Below are 22,374 nucleotides of genomic sequence, written 5' to 3' on the forward strand. Positions count from 1 at the left end.
GCTAAGCTAATTTAACTGTAAATAGCTAATCTAACAATAGCGCTACAAACATGTCAACTGCACATCCATAGCGGCCGCGGTCTCCTGTTTAAATTCCACCAATCGGATTGCTGCGAAGCGCGAAAAGGCTCATGGGAGCAGAACTCACCGCAGTGTAGTTTCTACCGTAATGCATAATAGAATGAACGTACTAATGTAAACTACATTTCCCACAATCCCCCCAGTGGCTTCATTCAACCATGTGGTCAAACAGCGCCCATGCGTTTAAAACCTATTGCTAGCTAGCACGCTTTAGCAAAAATAAAAGTAAATAATGAAAAAATAAATAGCCAGAATAAGAAAACATAACTGAAATGAAATGATCTATTTAGCGCCCAATAATATATAATCACTTAGCGAAGAGATATGCTTTATTTATTTATATTTTTACTACTTTCGGTTTATATCGGGCAATAGAGTTAAAATGTCTGTATTTATGGATTTAAATATAATCGCAGTCAATGACAAAAAGAAGCTACTTAGTATAATAGAGACTGCTGCTCACCGTAAGTTCATTTTCACTTACTCTCAAATAGATTTACTTAAATAGTCTTATTTTAAAAAGCCACACATTCACTTTTACAGTTTACAGTCAATACAGTTTAATTTATTATCAATTTTGCTTAATTGAGTGATGACTAGGATCAGTAGTAGGTACATTTTTATTGACCTGCATGTAATAAATATCAAGCTTTTATTAACTCAAATGCTTGGACCACTTTCACCTATATGATACCTGTACATCCTTCTTGAACAGTGATTGTATACTGTATAATTCTCCACAGTGGCTTTAATACATGTGTTTTGTATGAGCTTTACTGATAATTATTAATTAATCATTTTTATTGTCTTTCAGTTGGCTACTCCACGATTGCAATTAACTATGTAATGGAACCCCAGCAAAAGAAACAGGTATTTTGGTGTTTCTTTAATGTCTACAAAATGCTAAGCCAAATTTTTTTTTAAACTTTTTAAGAATTTAAGAAATAAGCCCTATTTTTTTTTTTACATAATGATCTAATGCAACTGTATCATAAGAGCGTTAACCACTGCCTGTAATTGTATAACCTTTTTCCCATACTAAGAAATAAATCACAAACTGCCCAGTGGTCAGTTAAACATTTTCATTATCTGTCCTGATCTTTATTACAGCAAGTTCCTAAGCCTCAACCAGTTTCAGAGCTGTGTGAGAAACTCCCCATCGTACAGGTGACTTGATTTATTTATTATATAATTCTATTTCCAGATTTTGGTGGTTGGAAGCAGGCTGTTGATTTTTGCTTTCTGTTATGCTAGGGAAGATCAAGACCCATTAAAGTGCTAAATCGTTTGACAGTGGTGGCCACAGATGCTTCTCATTTTGTAAGTTATCATTCTAGTGATAATTCAGTTTTAAACAGATGTTAATAATATGATGCATCTAATTGTTGTTGCTTGACCTGCTCTACTTTAGAGACCTTGCAATGAATACAAGTTATTTGACATTTTGGCTGTATATCCTAAAACAGAAAAGGTTTTTCATGTAAGTTTTTAACCATTATGCCTTTTTAGTGTTTTACCCTACTGTCAGTGAATATAATGTGAAGAAATATTTAAGGTCAGTCACTGTGTATCTCTCTTTGCAACAGACAGCCTGCATGACCTATGATGTGGACATCATCTGTATAGCAGCTACTGAAAAACAGCCCTTTCACTTCAAAAGGTCACCAGTAAATGGGGTTAGTTCAACTGGAATCATATAAGATAGGAATCAGCTAATGTAGATTATATTTTTTATTTTGAATTTTTACCTAACCGACAAAAGTAGAACGATTTTTAGTGTTTTTATTGATCAGCTCAAATATTAATATTAACACGCTTGTTTTTGTCGTAGTTGCTTGATTGTGTAAATGCATTTTTTCTAAGGCTATTGAAAGGGGAGTGTGCTTTGAGATAACCTACACAGCAGCCATCAGAGATTCCACCATGAAGAAATACACCATTGCTAACGCTATCAACCTTGTGGACGTGTGCAAAGGAAAGGTATTTGAACGCTGATGTCACTAGAACCCAAATCTAATTTAGTCCTGTTGTTAAATACATTTTTGTTTAATGTTTTTGAATGAGTAAAGTTTAAGGTTAAAAAGGTTTTTAAGTTGAAAGAATTGAGAACTGAGTAAATTATGCATAATATTTAGTTTAAGCATTACAGATTTTGGTTTAGGATGTAGTGCCTTACTTTTGGTAAGGAAAAAGTATTCAGCCACTTTTGTTTTTGCTACATAATATACACTCATTGTGCATTTTATTAGGTACCTATCTGGTGTACATATTCATCTATGTATATCAAACACTTTAAACACGTCTTTCTGTACAACTGGTTTGATAATCCACAAGTGGGGCGTTAATGGAACCCCAAGTGATTGTCCCAGACAAATTTCACTTTTTTTTTATAAGGATTAAAAAAAGGAAAACAAAAATAATCAGAAAATGTGTAAAAGTAATGTACTAAAATGTGTTAAAGTAATGTACTAAAAGTATATCAAGTGGTCAAGTATTTGTTTTTCCCCTCACGGTGTAAAACATGAATCTAATACGCATACAGCCTCGGTTAAAGCGACTCTTCCAATTTTATTTCTACAGAATGTCATTGTGGCCAGTGGAACAGAAGCAGTAAGTAGTAGTCATTTAAACTTTCTGCAGATTTAAGCAAACTGTGTCTAATGAATCTTAGTTTATTTTTAGCTTTTATTCTGCTTGCTTTATTTTTCAGCCCCTTGAGTTGCGCGGCCCATATGACATCGGCAATCTGTATCCTTTACTTAAATATTTGCATGGTATGTAAATGCCTGTCTGTTTGGTCAGTTCGGTCCTTAATTCAGAGTTTAGGGGGCTTGTGTTCGGCCTGTCTGAAGGGGACAGCAAATCTTCCATCTCTACAACCTGCCGATCTGTAGTACTGCATGGAGGTAAATAATTTACAATATTAATATTTATTGAAATCATAGCTTTAATTTTACTGTGTAAAGTCATGTTGCAATCCTTCTGTTTATTTGTATATGTCAAGAAAATTTATTTGTCAATTTAGTGTAATTGTAAAGGTTCCTGCTCTTTGGAAGCAAAATGCTTATAGAACTTTTTGTTTCTGTATTTAACACAGAGACCCGCTCCACTGCACTGGGTATCATTCACACAGTGAAGAGGAGCCAGCCGGCTACTGAACAGCCAGAGGAAGGAACTCCATCCTCAAAGAAAGCAAAAACTGAAACAGCTTAATTTTACACTTACAGCTGTCTGTTTAATATTAGTTTATGAAATGAGATGCAACAGAGAGACTGATAAGACAACTTTTATTAATCTTAGGACCGTTGTGACCAGAAATCCTATGTTTGACACCTGTTACTACAAGTGTTTCTACATTTATTTCTCTTTACATGTGATCCAACCTTCATTTAAGTCATAAACACATTCTGCATCTTTATTATGTATATTATAGAACATTTATTTACAGTGCAAGCAAAAAAATGTATATGTGAACCTTTTTTTTTTTTAGTAACTAATAAAAGCTTCTTTTAGAAGCAATAAGGTTTTTTGTTTACTCCACAGTTACTCCACACAAACTTGTGTTTTAATGTTGTTGGGGTTTTTTTTGGCACAGTGGCATAATGGCACTGTTGCCTCACAGCAGGAAGGTCCTGGGTTTGATTTCCAGGTGGAGCAGTCCAGGTCCTCCAGAACTTCTGTTCTTAAAAATAACTAAAAGCTGCAGTATATCATCAAACCATGTTACTCCCTCCACCAGCTTCTTCTAAAAACAACCAGTTTAGTCTGGGGGTCATTTTATTTCATATACACTCTAGCTTTTACTCATGGGTTCTTTTTTTTATTTTTAACTTCAATCAGTATTACGCATTGTGTTCTTGGTGTGATCACTGCATGACGTTCACTTTTTGTAAGAGTTAGCAACTGTACTAAATTATCTAAATATGTAAGGACAAAGATTTTTTAGCTTAATGTCTTTATTTTTTTCCCTTATTGGGTAATGGACTACATCGTTTTTGAGAAGAGCAGACCTTTACTTTCTGTGTGTTGTAGGCCACCTAAAACTTTTTCAATCTAAAATATTTTAAAATATAATTAAAACATCTAATTTTAGGAGAACTCATTATCCTAGCCTGGATTATAATAGTTACAATAATTAGTACATAATGAATGTGTTTCTCTATTATTAATAATTGTATAGAAACCACATAAATGTGTATAGAATTTCAGGTAATATAAAAGACTATTATTTTATTAAGTAAATATTAAAGAAAAAACACTACACATTTGGAAAGGTTTGTTATGTAAAATTCCAATACGATTTTAATCATCATTAACAGACATGTATCTATTTATAAAAAACACAAGAAATTCAATCAATAAGTGCATTCAGCATGTCTAACAAAATTTTCGAAACTATATCAGATACCTGCCACGTTCGCCACTATCAAGCAATACACAATTTGTTAAGGTTTTTTTTAAATGACAGTAAAGTCATTAAGGAATTACACCTATAAATGTTATTAATATCTAATCTAACGTTGTAAAATTAGCACTGCAAACATACTGCTTCTTTCTTTAGTGTCCTTACCATTTTCAATCTGCCACCAGCCAATGTAAAAATGTTCTCTATCACATTTTTATTTAAGCATTTAAGCATTTCTCAACATGTATATTACACATAACTTCCTGCTTCTTGTTCCAATTATTTGTCCTGTAATGTATTGTTCTGCTTGTGCTTGTCCAGTATGGTTTTAGCTCCATTCTGCCACTCCAACACGCTGTCCATGGGTGATTTGCCCTCCTGCAGGAAACAAGCCATGTGTCAATTTAATCAGAAAACAGAATTTGGCATCAATGTAAAAAGGTTTGTGTAAAACACAACTGAGAGAATGTGTTTCAAACAGGTTGTTTGTTCAGGGGTCTGACAATTGCTTTTAATGGTGGACTTTCAGTCACAACCACAGAATGGTAACCCATGAGATGCTACAGCTCACATTTCAAAAGTGCTTGTGGATGTGCATTTACATCCCTAACACTAGTCAGCTCATCTGATTCCTACAGTTAAATCATTTATGTGGTCAAGTGAATACTCACTCACTCACTTTCTTAACCGCTTATCCAATTAGGGTTGCAGGGTGTTACACAGTAACACCCTGGATGGGGCGCCAGTCCATCACAGGGCAGACACACACACACCCCTATAGGGCAATTCAGTGTCTCCAATTAACCTGGCTGCATGTTTCTGGACTGTGGGAGGAAACCGGAGCTCCCGGAGGAAAGACGCGCAGACACACGGAGAACATGCAAACTCCGCACAGATAGGACCCGGATCACTCCGCCTGGGGATTGAACCCAGGACCTTCTTGCTGTGAGGCAATAGTGCTATCCACTTAGCCACCGTGTCGCCCCACCACCCTACAAAAACAGGTTATGTCTTATTTTGAGGATCTGCTCTATATACTCTGTTGTCCCCCGAAAATACATTGTAATGAATACCTTTATCGTTGGCAGTGTGGGTCCTACACAACACCAAGGTCTGCTTGCATGTGACCACATGGGTTTACTCTGGGTAATCTGTTTTTTCCCATGCTTCAAAATTCAGAAGATATATTGGCTGGGCAGGTGAGTGTAATGCCCTGTGATAGATTAGTGCCCGTCCAAAGTGTGTTATTACTTGTGGCCAGTGTGTACTGGTATATTTCAACTATGACTGTGATGAAGTGGGTAAAGAAAAATACATCACTAGATGGCACTGTGTTCATTCTAAAGCCTAGTTTGACGCAGAGATTACCCAGAGAGTACCTACACTGTTTAAGGCCTAAACTGGTTCTGGTGAAAAAGATTTAAACCTACTTACACAGTTCTTCACTTTCAGATCAGCTCCGTGCAGCAAGAGCAGCTGGATGACTTTGAATCTGTTCAGTCGTACAGCATCGTGCATTGGTGTGTCTCCCTCCTGAGAAACAAAACATGGTCAGAATTCATATGTTGACTTTATTGTGAATGTAAATATGATGTGATTTAAAAGTCTACACGATGTCTTACTCTGTCTTTTGCATTGACGTTTGCCCCACAGTGAATGAGGTATTCGGCACATTCATAATGACCCGTCCTTACTGCCACGTGTAGAGGGGTACTCTGGAGCTTAAATACATGTATGTGATTGTCACATTTCATAGAAACGATGCCAAGTATGCAAAGTATCACAGACTGTTGCCTGTTAGCCTATGTACCTTGTCTCTGGCATGGAGGTTGACTTTGTGGTTCAAGAGAAGCTCCAGTACTGGAAGACTCCCACCACGACAAGCCCAGTGAACAGCAGTGGCATCAAGCTGGACAGAAACAGAATAAGTATACAAAAATACCAGTGATAGCCTGGTGGTTAAGGTACTTGACTAGTAAGCAGAAGGTTGCCGGTTCAAGCCCCGCCACCACCAAGTTGCCACTGTTGGGTCCCTGAGCAAGGCCCTTAATCCTCAATTGCTCATCGTGTTCCGCTCATTGTGTAAGTCGCTTTGGATAAAAGCGTATGCTGAAAATGTAAAAATACCTATTTCTGTATTTTGTATAATGCACACACCCAAGAGTCTGACCAACAGATGAACATCTGGTTTTATGCTATATTGGTGCAGTTGCATAACCTATTGACATTGAAAAGTAAGGTACTGATATTGACTGTACCTTATCCGTGTTTTCAACCAAAGCCCCAGCTTCTAGCAGTCTCTTCACAATCTCCAGGTTTCCTTGAGAGCAAGCTTTGTGCAGAGCTGTACGGTTGAACTAGGAAGGCAGAGATGACCAACCATTAATAAATCTAATTTGTATATCTGAACAGAAAAGATTTGGATCAGCACTTACATTATCACATGCATTTGGATCTGCTCCTCTGGCAAGATAACTCTCCACTATTGGTAACTTGTTTTCCAGTGCTGCCTTCAGAAAGGCATCTTCATCAACCAAACCAGACTGTAACATCAATCAAACATTAAGAATACATTAAATGTATACATTTGTTGAATATATTGCTTAGTTCACCAGTAATTCAATACGTATGAGTTAAATGTTAGCTTATTTACAGCTGTCTCAGGTTCTGGTTGTACTTTACGCTCAGAGGATTTTCTCGCTCTTCTCTTCTGCCTGAGTTCAAGAATCTTTTGAAGGTCATGGCTGAGGCAGTTCACTTTTTGCGGCTGTGAAATCAACCAAATGCAATTTAGTACCAGATTTGCTTACTTCATAAATATGTAATTAATATGTAAGTAATCAGATTTTATCAGTTTTTATGATTAATCTTACCTTGGTGGTCTCATCACCATCAAGGTTACAGCAGATTTCCAGATCATCCTTTTTTTCTTGTTTGATGGATGTCTCATATTCACCTACCACATAGTCCTGGTTTGAAGTGACAGCCTGTTTGCTGATGCCAAAACCGCTTCCAGCAACCTTACAACAACAGAAAAATAGAGACATGAGAGTTATACAGATGAATAGTGTTGATTTACTTCACCAAGGGTCAGTTGTTCAATTCTAGAAATGCTTTAGCCACATTTTCTTTTCACATGGAATTGCATATTCAAGTTAAAAAGGACAAAGTTTGTTTGTTTATTAGGATTTTAACGTCACATTTTACGCTTTGGTTACATTCACGACAGGAATAGTAATTACTCATTACACAAGATTCATCAGTTCACACAAGGTTATATTGAACACAGTCATGTATTTCCAAATTACCTCACTTGCATGTCTTTGGACTGTGGGAGGAAACCAGAGCACCAGGAGTAAACCCACGCAGAGAGAACATGCAAACTCCACACAGAAAGGACCCGGACCGCCCCACCTGGGGATCGAACCCATGACCTTCTTGCTGTGAGGCGACAGTGCTACCCACTTAGCCACCGTGCCGCCCAAAAGGATAAAGTAAATAAATTCAGTGGTATGTTGCAGAGAACACTAAACAGCAGTAAAATACTTAAAAAGACATAAAAGTCTTTAAAGTTGAAAGTAAAATACAATGTTCTATATGCTAATAATAACATTTACTTCATTTGATGCCATTAGTAATAGAAGATGAATTTGTGCTCTGTTGTTTTTTTCATTAGAAAATAGAACTAGCATGTGTGTCGGGCTTGGAGGCATCTGGGATGGATCACAGATGGAAACATTTATTGTGGTCAGACGAATTAGTATTCCAGATCTTATTTTTGGAAGAGATGGACACTGTCTGCAGATTATCAGCAACAAATCCAAAAGCTGTTATGGTATGGGGCTGTGTCAGTGCCCTTGGTGTCCTTTCTGTGATGGCAGCATTAATGCAGAAAAGTACATTGAGATCTTAGAACAACATACGCTGCCTTCAAGACGTCATCTTTTCCAGGGACGTCCAGCATTTTTCAACAAGACGATGCAAAACCACATGCTGCACACATTACAAAGGCATGGCTGCGGAAGAAGAAGGTACGGGTACTGGACTGGCCTGCCTGCAGTCATGACCTGTCCTCAATACAGAGTGTGTGGAGAATTTTGAAAGTAAAAATGGCAAAAGATCTGTTTGCAGGAAGAACAGCACAAAATGAAACCTGAAACACTGCATCACTTGGTATCTTTAGTGTCAAAACGTCTTTTAAGTGTGGTGTGAAGAAATCGCGACATTACAAAGTGGTAAATGCTTTACTGTCCCAACTTTTTTTTGAATGTGTTGCAGGCCTGAAATGCAGGAATGAATGTTTATTAACAAATGAAATTAAGTTGACCAGATAATACACGAAATATCTCAGGTTCATCCTGTCTACAATAAATTAAAGTCAAAGTAAATGTAAGAAACACATGGTTTTTTTTCTTTTTTTTGGGTTTTTTTTGCATTTTCCATGCTGTCCCAACTTTTTCTGATTTGGGATTTACATACATACATGTGTATGGATTAAAATGTTTTTTGAAAGTGAAAGGCCAATTTGGAAAAAGACCGTGTCCTGTCCTGCCCTCTATTTCCTAAAATGACTGCCTGTCTCCAGTGACATGGATGGATGATATAACGTCTGTCAGAGTTTAAGGGGGTGTTGGAGGTAATTGATAAAACTCATCCGTAGAAAGGTGCCTCAAGCTGCCGTCGTCTTTCAGTGACACGTGAAATACGAGTGGTGCTGTCTAGCATGGATTACTATGGCTAAAGAATTTGACTAAGGAATCACCAGCTCACTCATAATTACAGAAATTCTAGCAGCTATTAAGAATGTATGTCATTTACAGAACTAGGTTTGGTCCTCTCAATAAGACTAAATACTTACAAACCCGATTACAAAAAATGTGACTAAGGTTTTAATATGCAAATAAAAACAGGAAACAGTCATTCCAAACTGTATTTGTTTAATGTTTTTCCTCTTTATTGATTTAAAAAAATATATATTTTCTTTATGCATTTTTTCCCCTTTTTCTCCCTTTTTAGCGTGCCCAACTGCCAAATTGCGTCATGCTTCCTCTCCACCAATGCCGATCCCCACTCTAATTGAGGAGAACGAAGCTAACCCACACCCCCCCTCCGACACGTGGGCAGCAGCCGTATGCATTTTGTCACCTACACTTTGACGAGTGAAGTGCAGCTCAGCACTGTGTACGGAGAGACACACCCTGAGAGAACTCTTTTCCTGTCTCTGTGCAGGCGCCATCAATCAGCCAGCAGAGGTTGTAATTGCATTAGTTATGAGAGAGACCCCATCCGGCTTTTTTTAATATCCCACCCCTATCTGAACAAGTGGCCAAGCCGGCAGGTAGAGCTAAGACTCGATACGATGTATTCAAGATACAACTTTATTGATTTTTGCTAATATGCTAATTCCTAATTTGATGCATTGAACACATTCCAAAAGTGGAAAAGGAACAAATTAAGATCAGTAAATGCTGTTAAATGCAAATAATTAAATAAATGATGCTGTTGTGATTGTGTATTATGGAGCATTAATGGAAGGGCAAACAAGGATGGGTGGAAGTTTGCACTTTGTGAAAGTCTGGGTGGACACCCCTCCTAATAATTGAATGTAGTTGTTTCTGCCACCACTGTTGAAAACAGGTGTATCAAAATAATATAAGGCAAATGATATGCTTTTAACTTTGTGGCAACAGTTTTGGGTTTCCTCTTTCTCTTCCAGCATGATTATGTCCCTGAGCACAAAGCAAGGTCTAAAAAGAGGTGGTTTCCCTAGTTGTGTGCAAAGTAGCTCCAGTGACCAACACAGAGCCCCAGTCCCAAGCCAGTTTAACACCTTTACAAGTGAACTTGGATTGGGAGCCAGGCCTTCTTATCCAACATTAGTGCCTGACCTCACTGACTCTATTGACTCACTGGGCACAAATTTACACTGACACATGCCAAAGTCATGTAGAAATGCTTCCCAGAGTGGAAGATATTAAAGCTACAAAGAAAATAATAATAAATTTAATATAAATGTCAGGTGCCTAATACTTGTGTCCATATATATATGTTCTTCAATGGTCAGGACCCCCACAGTCATGGTGGTGGTGTGTTAGTGTGTGTTGTGCTGGTATGAGTGGATCAGACACAGCAGCGCTGATGGAGTTTTTAAACACCTCACTTTCACTGCTGGACTAAGAATAGTCCACTAACCAAAAATATTCAGCCAACAGCGCCCCGTGGGCAGCGTCCTGTGACCACTGATGAAGGTCTAGAAGATGACCGACTCAAACAGCAGCAATAGATGAGTGAACATCTCTGACTTTACATCTACATGGTGGACCAACTAGGTAGGCGTGTCTAATAGAGTGGACAGTGAGTGGACACTGTATTTAAAAACTCCAGCAGTGCTGCTGTGTCTTATCCACTCATACCAGCACAACACACACTAACACACCACCACCATGTAATTGTCACTGCAGTGCTGAAAATGATCCACCACCCAAATAATAGCTGCTCTGTGGTGGTCCTGACCATTGAAGAACAGGGTGCAAGGAGGCTAAAAAAGTATGTAGAGAAACAGATGGACTACAGTCAATAATTATAAAACTACAAAGTGCTTCTATGTGGTAAGTGGAGCTGATAAAATTGACAGTGAGTGTAGAAACAAAGAGATGGTTTTAATGTTATGGATGATTGGTGATACTGTATACATACATAAGTCAAAAAGTACTTGCAACTAATTTATTACTTTTTTTTTTTACCTTCACCACATTTCTAAAATTAGGGTTGTACTGTATTTTACAATCCTGTTTTGTTGCTCTTGTTTTTCTTGGCTTGTATTACTAGTGGCACTAATAAAAACGTTACTACCTGTGGCTATTTCAGATCAGCTCTAAATTATTAGAGACACACGACTCACAAGGGTGCTTGACCTATGTCAACTGCCATTTTTACAATCACACTTCATACTCCAGGCAGCAAATAATACAAAGAAAATGTTTTTCTCAGCCTATAAAATAAAAAAAATGTCACGTGCATTTGACTTAATGCAGTGCCACCACAGAAATCACATTTCAGATGGGCACATGAGTAGTGCCAGGGGTGCTCAACTTTGAGTTTTATTTTGTGTAGAGCGTAGAGTTCAGCAACATTAACTAAATATCAAGACATAAACATTAAATTTGACACATCAAAAATGACACTCAGAGGAACACTTCTTTGCCCTGAAGATGTTTGGAAATTCACAGTAAACAGTATGTTGTGCCACCAACACACAACATACCTTACAATTTATTTCATACAAGCAAGAAACACCCACTTCATTTGTTAACTTCATTCTTTTTAACCACTAAATTCTATGGGTTGGGTTGGGTTGTTCAGATTTAAAAGACTTTCAAAAGCAGTAAACTTGTAGCTTAATGTAAGTACAGTATAATAATGTAATGTTAATGTAAGTGCATAAATACTTATATCCTTCACTGAATGTGTCTAAATCCAGACTTTGTGCTTTGTGTTATTCATTTAGAACGTAACGTTAAACAATGTAATTAAATATCGATCATTTATATTTTATACAAATTCGACATTTATTGGCTTATAAGCATTCATTTATTGTTTGTATTACCACCACTGTATCCTAGTTAAGGTCACTGACTGCATGTCTTTAGACTGTGGGAGCTCCTGGAGGAAACCCACACAGACACAGGGAGAACATGCAAACTGCACCTGGGAATCGAACATCAGTTAACTATTAAACCCACCATGATTAATTCTTGGGTGGTTTGTTGTTGATGCCCAGTGCATATATACTGTATATATACTGTATATAGTTTATACATTTTCTCCTCCCCTTTTTCTCCCTCAAACTGCCTGATTGCTTCCACTCCACCAATGCTGATCCCCGCTCTGATTGAGGAGAACGAAGCTAACCCACGCCCCATCTACACTTTGACGAGTGCAATGCGGATCAGCACTGTGTACGGAGAGACACACCCTGACAGCATGTCATGTGGGAGCTCAGCCCAGCCGGCAGGCAGAGCTGAGACTCGTGACGATGTATTCGAGATCCCAGCTCTGGTGTTTAGCGTCTGGTTTACCGCAGCGCCACCTGAGCGGCTGCCCAGTGCACTTTTTATCTAAACACAACTTTATGGCCCAGAGGCACTGTGGGCTGTCATTTGCAATCTTTGCAAATAAAGATTACAGTTAATTATGACATTACTTATAAACTTATGAATACATGAAGATGTGCTTGTGTTTTTGATATTTGTTGCTATACTCTCTCACTAAGCAATGGCATCTTTTTCTTTGTGACCACACACTAGAATAATTTGCAGCTGCTGTGACTCCTGCTTTCACACAGGTGGACTATGAGAGAACTGAAACCACAAGAAGCTGACTGTGCTGGGCGTGAGCTCCTTTTGTGGGTCAGTCTCATACCTCGGTCAGCTGAAGTGGAGTGTGTGTGTGTGGCATGCAGGACATTTGTGGGCCCCTGCTGTGAGGATTTTGTGGGGTGTGTAAGCCTGTCGCTACACAGAGCAGGTACAACATACCATTCTCTAGTACTGAGTATATAAAGATCTTGGTTCTTCTGCTGACTTATTGCTGACAAAAAAAACCATGCTGTGCTGGCAGCAGGAGGCTTATATTAAACCATTCACCATATATTAGCATAAATCTAATTTATAATAAAAATATTATGGTGTAAATAAAATGTATCTAGAATTAAATCGAGACATGGTCTTAGCCAGTGGGGGTTCTGAAGGGCCTGTTACAAACTAAAGTGACTATTTTTGCATTTTATCTAGTCAATTTCCACTTCCTGATTGTAACTCCACTATAGCTTGCAACTTTCCAGCCCATACAACAAATGTGCAGTGGGCAACCGCTACTTTTCACCTGCCAGAGATAGAGTCTCACAGAGAGCCATATAGTATACTGAGAAACATGCTATGCACTTCCATGAATCATCCTGCATCAGCAGATTTGCATCAGCAGTGAAGAACATGTTGACCTTCCTACCTCAGACACATCTGATTGTTAGAGGCCTGCCAAGGTTGATGGCACAGCTGAGATTCAAATTTGAGAGGTTAAGATCTCAGCACTGGTGGGCAAGCTTATTAGACTGCTGCGCCACCCAAGCACCCTTATTCAAATGATCTGACCAAATACATTGCAAGCAATTAAGGGGTAAAAGCCTTGCTAAGGGCACAACAGTGGTTACTTGACAGTGGAGGTCCTGTACCTTAACTGCTGCGCTACCACTGGAAGGAGTTACTAAAGATGAGTAAAGATGATGAACATACTTTAACTAAGTTCTTAGGACAGCTTAATCAGTACAACATTTTAAAAGAATATATTAGGACTATATTTCTGTAAATATGATGTAGTGTGGTAGATGTGGTGGAGCACTGGTCTATAAAGCGTGTTGTTCTTCTCTGTAAGAGGAACATGACTCTATAGTTCATATGGACATGACCTATAAAGAAAAGAGGAAATGCACGACTACTGATTCCACAATAATCAGAATATTTGACCATATTTTTCTGAAAGTGACTTATAAGTGATGTAGAATTTAATCAAGACAAAAAGAGCCTTTCAACCAGCTTTGTGTAAAAGCATACTTTGAGCACTTATCATTTACCTTAACAAACGTCATCCCATTGTCTTCACTCGAAAAGAAATCCAAGAATTGATGATCCATCAGTGTTTCAGTCCTGTTCCACCTAAAATAGTGATAACACATTAGTCCTGGTGTAGACATTAGAATTTTAAATTAAAATTTACAGAATTTAGCAGATGCTCTTATCTAGAGCTACATTTCATTACTCTAGTGCAAGCAGACAACAGTCTACGAGAAGGTCCTGGGTTCGATTCCCAGGTGGGGTGGTCCAGGTCCTTTCTGTGTGGAGTTTGCATGTTCTCCCCGTGTCTGCATGGGTTTACTCCAGGTGCTCCGGTTTCCTCCCACAGTCCAAAGAAATGCAAGTGAGATGAATTAGAGATACAAAATTGTCCATGACTGTGTTTACTATAAACTTGTGAACTGATGAATCTTGTGTAATGAGTAACTACCGTTCCTGTCATGAATGAACCCAAAGTGTAAAACATGACGTTAAAATCCTAATAAACAAACAACAGCCTACGAACACAAATCTGAACACAAATTAGAACAAACAGAAATATGTAGAACAGAGAATATTTTAGATATAAACTACCTATTTTCCTAAGGATTTTATTCTAATGTTCAAAGTCTAAATTGCCCTATTTTCAACAGATATCTCTTTTTTCCACAATTTTACAAGCTCCTATCACAAAGAGGAAGATAGATGGTCCTGCAGAGTGACACCAAAATAAAAAAAATTAAAAAGTAATATGTAGGAATATAGGGATATGTAATTATAAATTTCAATACAGATTGTTATTTATATTTTTAAGTAAAAGTTTAAGGGTCCCTTTAAGCAAACTATAATTAATATTTCGTATATGTATATTATTCATGGCTGATTTTCAATTCCATTCTTTACTTGTAGCCTTTTTTTATCACTCACACAAGTGGAACTCTCAAAATTATATATGGGTATCTTATAAAATAATGACATTCTTATGAAAACGATCTGTTTTCTTTTTATAGTTAAATTATGCAGTGATTAAAAAATACTACAAACCACATGACATGATGTCACACTACAGGACAACATTTTCATCACAACACCTAATTTACTGTGATTATTACTGTAGGGGTCATGTCCATATTAAAACCTTATATGGGTAAAGTAAATATGTAAAATGCCAAAAAGCATTTATAAACAGTTCCAGGTGTTACTGATTTATTTAAAATGTGTATATTTTACACTTCATTTTTATTACCATCTTTTTATCTTCCATCTAAAAGTAAAACTGTTACATAAAACATTACATTCAAGTATTTTAGAGGAAAAACACATCTTATAAAAGGGCGGCACGGTGGGTATCACTGTCGCCTCACAGCAAGAAGGTCCTGGGTTTGATCCCAGGTGGGACAGTCCGGGTCATTTCTGTGTGGAGTTTGCATGTTCTCTGCATGGGTTTCGTCCCACAGTCCAAAGACATGTAAGGTAAATTGGAGATACAAAATTGTCCATGACTGTGTTTGAAACTAAACTTGATACCTTGAACCTTGTGTAATAAATATCTACCATCATGAATGTAACCAAAGTGTGTAAAAACATGATGTTAAAATCCTAATAAACAAACAAGCATTTTATAAAATATTTATGTTTGATTACAGTACAATCGGGAGTCATGTCACCCACCCATACATACAGATATTTTTTACATACACAACCCACCCATATATAATTTTGAAATATAGCGATATAGACATTAAAAAAGCAATGTTAGTTTCCATTTAAGTACTTAAGTACTAAAGCAATGGGTCATCTCATGCCTGTTTTTCTAAAAAGTCATCTTAGCTTATGTCACATGCTAAGAAGCTGTCATGTCAATTACATATACTGGTAACATAACACTGTAATAATACCTGTTATTATCTCCCGTGAGAATATATGAAATGTGGCATAGCGGAGGGTTTGAATGTTAGCTATTGAAGTAAAGCTGAGTGGTAACATGAAACAGTTTAACTTTTCGACTGCACCACACACTGCATTTGTTTGTGTGGGCAAATCTGAAGGTTTTCACTGATAGTTGGGCAAGCGCAGACAGATTTGCATTTCAGCTGCTGTTGTTCAAATGTTTACAAATGTATTCAGATTCACAGAGTCGCACAAGCATACTGAGTTAACCTTGCTGGAGTTGGGAGGGCACACAGCACAGTTCCTGGTATGTGTGGTATGTTTATTAATGAGGCGAATGCTGAGAACTGCCACATTTCCACACCAGGCTTGAACATTTATTACGGTGCACAGGTGACACTGCTGATGCACATAACCACAGGCTGTGATGTGGTTTCGTACAGTGCTTTTCAGCAAATGCTTGGTTCAGCTGTTTCCATTTTAAATGATTATATGCAGAGGTGTATAATCATGTGTTAGATCTACCATGGTACATTTACTTGAGTATGTTTCTGAAAGAAGGAAAAACTTTTTTTTTGTACTTTTACTCCTTAAGTTTTGTCAGTTTTATTTTTGCTACTTATTGTAGCTGAATCTTAAAAGTTGCAAAGGTTGTTATATTGTCTAAATACCTTTATTTACCAAATGAGAGTGAAAAGTTAAAATAATGTTTACATTTTAAAACATTTTACAATAAGTAGTTGAACTGGTAACAGGTGAGGTGTATCATGACTGGGTAAAATGGATTGACCCGCTTGGTCTCTACAAGCAAAGATTGTTTATTGGCTCACCACCAAACTTCATTGTCAATCAGTTCAGAAAGAACATTTCTCAATGCAAAGGAGGCAAATAATGTAGGTATTTTACCAGCTACTGTACATTATATGGTAAAAAGATTCAAGGAATCTGTAGTAAAACCTTTAAGCCCTCAGACAGCAAGTTCTCTGGGCTCATGTTTACAGAGATTAATCAAAAGGCAATTGAAACTTGTGATGAAGTCAAATGAGTCCACATTATATCTTAATTCCTGGGAAAATGGATGTCAAATTCACTGTGAGAAAAATGACAGCCCCTGTAACGTCAGCTGGGTTGGACTTTCCGGAACAGCCCTTAATTGGTTCAGGTCTTATTTAGAAGACCGGAGTTACTTCGTCACTATTGGCAGCTGTGAATCTGACAGGGTGGCTATGACATGTGGAATCCCCCAGGGATCAGTTCTCGGACCTCTTCTGTACATGCTGCCATTAGGCCAAATGCTACAGGCTAACAACATTGATTACCATAGTTATGCAGATGACACACAGATATATCTGGCTCTCTCACCAGATGATTACAGCCCAATAGATTCACTGTGTCAGTGTCTGGAGGACATCAATAACTGGATGAGCCAGAATTTTTTACAGTTAAATAAGGACAAAACAGAGATTGTTGTGTATGGCAGCAAAGAGATTAGTGTCAGTGAACACCTCAGTTCCCGGGCTCTAAAAACCAAAGACTAAGTCTGAAATCTTGGCGTTCTAATAGACTCAGATCTCACATTCACCAGCCATATAAAAACCATCACCAAAACAGCCTTCTACCATCTTAGAAATATAGCCAAAATCAAGGGTCTAGTGTGCCAACAAGACCTAGAGAAGCTGATCCATGCTTTTATCTCCAGTAGGGTGGACTATTGTAATGGTCTCTTAACTGGACTTCCCAAAAAGACCATTAAACAGTTACAGCTCATTCAGAACGCTGCTGCTAGAGTTTTAACTAAGACGAAGAGAACTGAGCACATCACTCCAGTTCTAAGATCTCTACACTGGCTTCCGGTTAGTTACAGAATAGAGTTTAAAGTGCTGCTACTGGTCTATAAATCATTGAATGGGTTCGGCCCAGAATACATCTCAGAAATTTTTAGAGAATATAAACCCAGTAGATCTCTTATATCGATGGACTCAGGTCAGCTAGTTGAGCCCAGAGTCCAAACTAAACATGGTGAAGCAGCATTTAGCTGTTGGGCTGCATATAACTGGAACAGACTGCCAGAATATATTAGATGTTCCTTAAATGTAGAAATTTTTTAATCCAGGTTAAAAACTTTTCTTTTTTCTTGTGCCTATGATTGAGCTCGAGATTTTTGCTATTACCCTCATTTTACCATATTTCTTTTAGTTTTTCATGCTCTTAATAATTTTTTATAGAGTAGTGTATGAGTGTTTGTTGCTTGTTTTAATTTTATATTCTCTAAACTGTAGGGTATATTTTACTATATTTTCCTTTAGTTTTCATGTTCTTAATTGCTTATCTCTCTTGTTTTAATTTCATATTTCTTAAATTGTAGGGTATATTTTACAATATTTTCTTTTAATTTTTCGTGTTCTTAATTTTTATCTCTCTTGTTTGAATTTCATGTTGTCTTAATTGTAACTAAATGTTTGCAAGAAGTCTTTCTGAGGTTCTAGATCTCAGGAATGTTTTACTGCTTTTAAATTTTCCTTATGTAAAGCACTTTGAATTGCCACTGTGTATGAAAGGTGCTATACAAATAAACTTGCCTTGCCTTGCCTAGAATAAATTCCATAGTTTTGTAGTTTTGTTTGTAACATTGCTGCCAACCAGCTATTGTTTGTTCAGTGTATTTATTTTTTCTGGATGTGTATGTGTGTGTTCATTTAAATTGCATTGCTTGGCACTTTTTGATTCATTTGGCAGCGCCCCCTAAGAAAGTGCTTGACTGACCTGCCTGAGGTCCAGATCTGTCTCCTATTGTAAATGTATGGTGCATCATGAAGAGGAGAGTCAAACAACACAGCGACCACAAACTGTTGAACAGCTTAAGTCTTGTATCAAGCAAGAATGTAGAAATATTCCACTTGTAAAACTGCAATAGTTATTGTCCTTAGTTCCCAAACCAATAAAAAGTCTCAATAATAGGAAAGCTGATGGAACACAGGGGTAAACACATCTCTGTCCCAACTTTTTTTGTCCTGCAGGCAACAAATATTTCTTGTACTTTTGTCATTTAAATATAGATTTAAGATAATAAACAAATCACAGATTTTTCCTTTTATTGTATTTTACAAAATGTCCCAACATTAGTGCTTGTCTAATCAAATATAGACCTTTGGTCAGCTTTTGTGAATGAGCTACCAGTATTCAGTCCTCTAACATAAAAGCATTACAGATCAAATACCTACATAATACTGATGTGCATGTAGTTACATTATTAAACAGTAAATTCAAGCAATAAAAACTATATTACCAGCCAGTTACTAACATACTTCACTTTACACCCACATTCTACGTTTTTATTCACACTGGACATACAATATTATGCCCTAATATGAAACAAATATAAGCAGCTAGAATTGATAGCATGATATAATGAACACATCTCACCGTTATAACTGCACAAGTTTGTAAATGTCCCCTCCTGTAGCTGTATGCAGTGATGCTCTTTCTCTTGGATACTACAAGCTCTCAGCTGTGGCTCCTATGAACTGAACAGACCAAGGGCACTCGTGGGAATGTCAGTGCTTCTGTGTGTCAAATTCTCTCCCACCCACCGATTCTTTAATGCAGCACTTGTCGCTTGTGTGAAATTGCTGATCCTTATTTAGCAGGAGCTGTTAAAGTGTAAAAAAGGTGTCATGATGATAACTTCCTGACCATCTGCTCTAGTTTTTCATCTATCATTATTATCGATAAATAATTATTAAGTACAGGGGTGACCATGGGACAAGCAGTGCCACAAGCACAATTTACGCAGCTGTCCATCTCTAATTATGTAATTAAAGTACCAAATTAAAATTTTTTACATTCAATTCAATTAATTTATATTTAATTTAACTCACCTTTATTGTCATTATGCCAAAACAGAATTGTATAGTATGATGAAACACTGTCGGGAAACTTAAAAAGAGAAAAAAATATACACCAATCAGCCGTAACATTATGACCACCTCTTTGTTTCTACACTCACTGTCCATTTTATCAGCTCCACTTACCATATAGAAGCACTTTGAAGTTCCACAATTACTGACTGTAGTCCATCTGTTTCTCTACATATCTTTTTAACCTGCTTTCACCCTGTTCTTCAATGGTCAGGACCACCACAGAGCAGGTATTATTTAGGTGGTGGATCATTCTCAGCACTGCAGTGACACTGACATGGTGGTGGTGTGTTAGTGTGTGTTGTGCTGGTATGAGTGGATCAGACACAGCAGCGCTGCTGGAATTTTTAAATACCGTGTCCTCTCACTGTCCACTCTATTTGACACTCCTACCTAGTTGGTCCACCTTGTAGATGTAAAGTCAGAGACGATCGCTCATCTATTGCTGCTGTTTTAGTTGGTCATCTTCTAGACCTTCATCAGTGGTCACAGGGCGCTGTTGGCTGGATATTTTTGGTTGGTGGATTATTCTCAGTCCAGCAGTGACAGTGAGGTGTTTAAAAACTCCAGCAGCATTGCTGTGTCTGATCCACTCATACCAGCACAACACACACTAACACACCACCACCATGTCAGTGCCACTGCAGTGCAGAGAATGATCCACCACCTAAATAATACCTACTCTGTGGTGGTCCTGGGAGAGTCCTGATTATTGAAGAACAGTATGAAAGGGGGCTAACAAAGCATGCACAGAAACAGACTACTGTCAGTAATTGTATAACTACAAAGTGCTTGTATATGGTAAGTGGAGCTGATAAAATGGACAGTGAGTTTAGAAACAAGATATTTTTAAATTGCATGCATTGCATTTCTCAACAATGTTTGACATAAACACTTAACTTAATTAACACAGTACAAGGGAATGGATTGCTGTGGTCTGATTACTGTTGTGACTTGGTGGGTAGCACTGTCACCTCACAGCAAGAAGGTCCTGGGTTCGATCCCCAGGCGGGGCAGTCTGGGTCCTTTCTGTGCAGTTTGCATGTTCTCCCCGTGTCTGCGAGGGTTTCCTCCCACAGTACAAAAACATGCAGTCATGTTAATTGGAGACACTGAATTGCCCTATGGGTGTTTGTATGTGTGTGTGTATGTGTGTCTGCCCTGCGATGCACTGGGGCCCCGTCCAGGGTGTTACTGTATGCCTTGCGCCCATTGAAAAGCTGAGATAGGCTCCAGCATTAGGCTCGACCCTAATCGGATAAGCGGTTAAGAAAGTGAGTGAGTTACTTTCATGCTTTTAACAAACAACAATGCATTAATGTTTTATAATATTTCTTTGTTATTTATAGGTTTTGTGATTTATGACATTGTTTTACAAAGTTCTCAGCTCTGTCCAGGTGTTTGCATGATGTGAATGTAAGTCACTTTATTTAATGATGACAGAAGCAGATGTCAATAGTGGAAAAAGCTTCTGTGAAGTTAAGCTGCTTTTGCTATGTAAAGATCACAGTGAAAAGACTCCCCAGAGTAACATTAGGCATGCTGGTTATGGACTGAGGGATTAAACTGATCTTCTCAGTTGCTATGGAGTACCTTTATCATCTCCAGACTACCAATGAGTCACTAAAATCCTCAGTAAGATCTGAATGAATTAGCATAAATGTAATTTACTGCGTCTCATTGTTTTGGTAATGATTTACTCGAGTCTAAGCCAGAGATGGGGACTCGAATCCGAGTCGTACATAAGTCGCACACACAGCGACCTCAGACTCAACTCAGACTCGACTCTTGACTCGCAAAAAGTGACTTGTGTCCAACAAAAGTCAGCAACATTATTTACAGTGTATCACAAAAGTGAGTACACCCCTCACATTTCTGCAGATATTTAAGTATATATTTTCATGGGACAACACTGACAAAATGACACTTTGACACAATGAAAAGTAGTCTGTGTGCAGCTTATATAACAGTGTAAATTTATTCTTCCCTCAAAATAACTCAATATACAGCCATTAATGTCTAAACCACCGGCAACAAAAGTGAGTACACCCCTAAGAGACTACACCCCTAAATGTCCATATTGAGCACTGCTTGTCATTTTCCCTCCAAAATGTCATGTGACTCGTTAGTGTTACTAGGTCTCAGGTGTGCATAGGGAGCAGGTGTGTTCAATTTAGTAGTACAGCTCTCACACTCTCTCATACTGGTCACTGAAAGTTCCAACATGGCACCTCATGGCAAAGAACTCTCTGAGGATCTTAAAAGACGAATTGTTGCGCTACATGAAGATGACCAAGGCTACAAGAAGATTGCCAACACCCTGAAACTGAGCTGCAGCACAGTGGCCAAGATCATCCAGCGTTTTAAAAGAGCAGGGTCCACTCAGAACAGACCTCGCGTTGGTCGTCCAAAGAAGCTGAGTGCATGTGCTCAGCGTCACATCCAACTGCTGTCTTTGAAAGATAGGCGCAGG

The 22,374-nt window shown here is 37.9% G+C and overlaps 2 protein-coding genes across 2 annotated transcripts; one reads left to right on the forward strand and one right to left on the reverse strand.

The window, feature by feature from the left end:
- The first annotated feature begins 256 nt into the window (after window positions 1–256).
- On the forward strand, window positions 257–3,562 carry rpp30 (ribonuclease P/MRP 30 subunit). The gene is made up of 11 exons (XM_063003838.1): window positions 257–545; window positions 896–951; window positions 1,192–1,248; window positions 1,336–1,401; window positions 1,493–1,561; window positions 1,668–1,757; window positions 1,945–2,061; window positions 2,662–2,691; window positions 2,792–2,829; window positions 2,908–2,987; window positions 3,179–3,562. The coding sequence occupies exons 1-11, from the start codon at window positions 464–466 to the stop codon at window positions 3,292–3,294; spliced, it is 801 nt and encodes a 266-aa protein (XP_062859908.1). The 5' UTR covers window positions 257–463; the 3' UTR covers window positions 3,295–3,562.
- A 1,072-nt stretch (window positions 3,563–4,634) lies between these two features.
- ankrd1b (ankyrin repeat domain 1b (cardiac muscle)) lies at window positions 4,635–19,874 on the reverse strand. The gene is made up of 11 exons (XM_063003970.1): window positions 19,863–19,874; window positions 7,360–7,506; window positions 7,140–7,253; window positions 6,922–7,029; window positions 6,745–6,843; window positions 6,297–6,395; window positions 6,109–6,207; window positions 5,917–6,019; window positions 5,807–5,833; window positions 5,592–5,602; window positions 4,635–4,864 (listed from the first exon to the last, which is right to left on the reverse strand). Exons 1-11 carry the CDS (start codon window positions 19,872–19,874, stop codon window positions 4,766–4,768), a joined length of 918 nt encoding a protein of 305 aa, XP_062860040.1. The 3' UTR covers window positions 4,635–4,765.
- Window positions 19,875–22,374: the final 2,500 nt, after the last annotated feature.

The sequence above is a fragment of the Trichomycterus rosablanca genome, chromosome 10 (assembly GCF_030014385.1).
Source record: "Trichomycterus rosablanca isolate fTriRos1 chromosome 10, fTriRos1.hap1, whole genome shotgun sequence".
NCBI classification, from domain to species: Eukaryota; Metazoa; Chordata; class Actinopteri; order Siluriformes; family Trichomycteridae; genus Trichomycterus; species Trichomycterus rosablanca.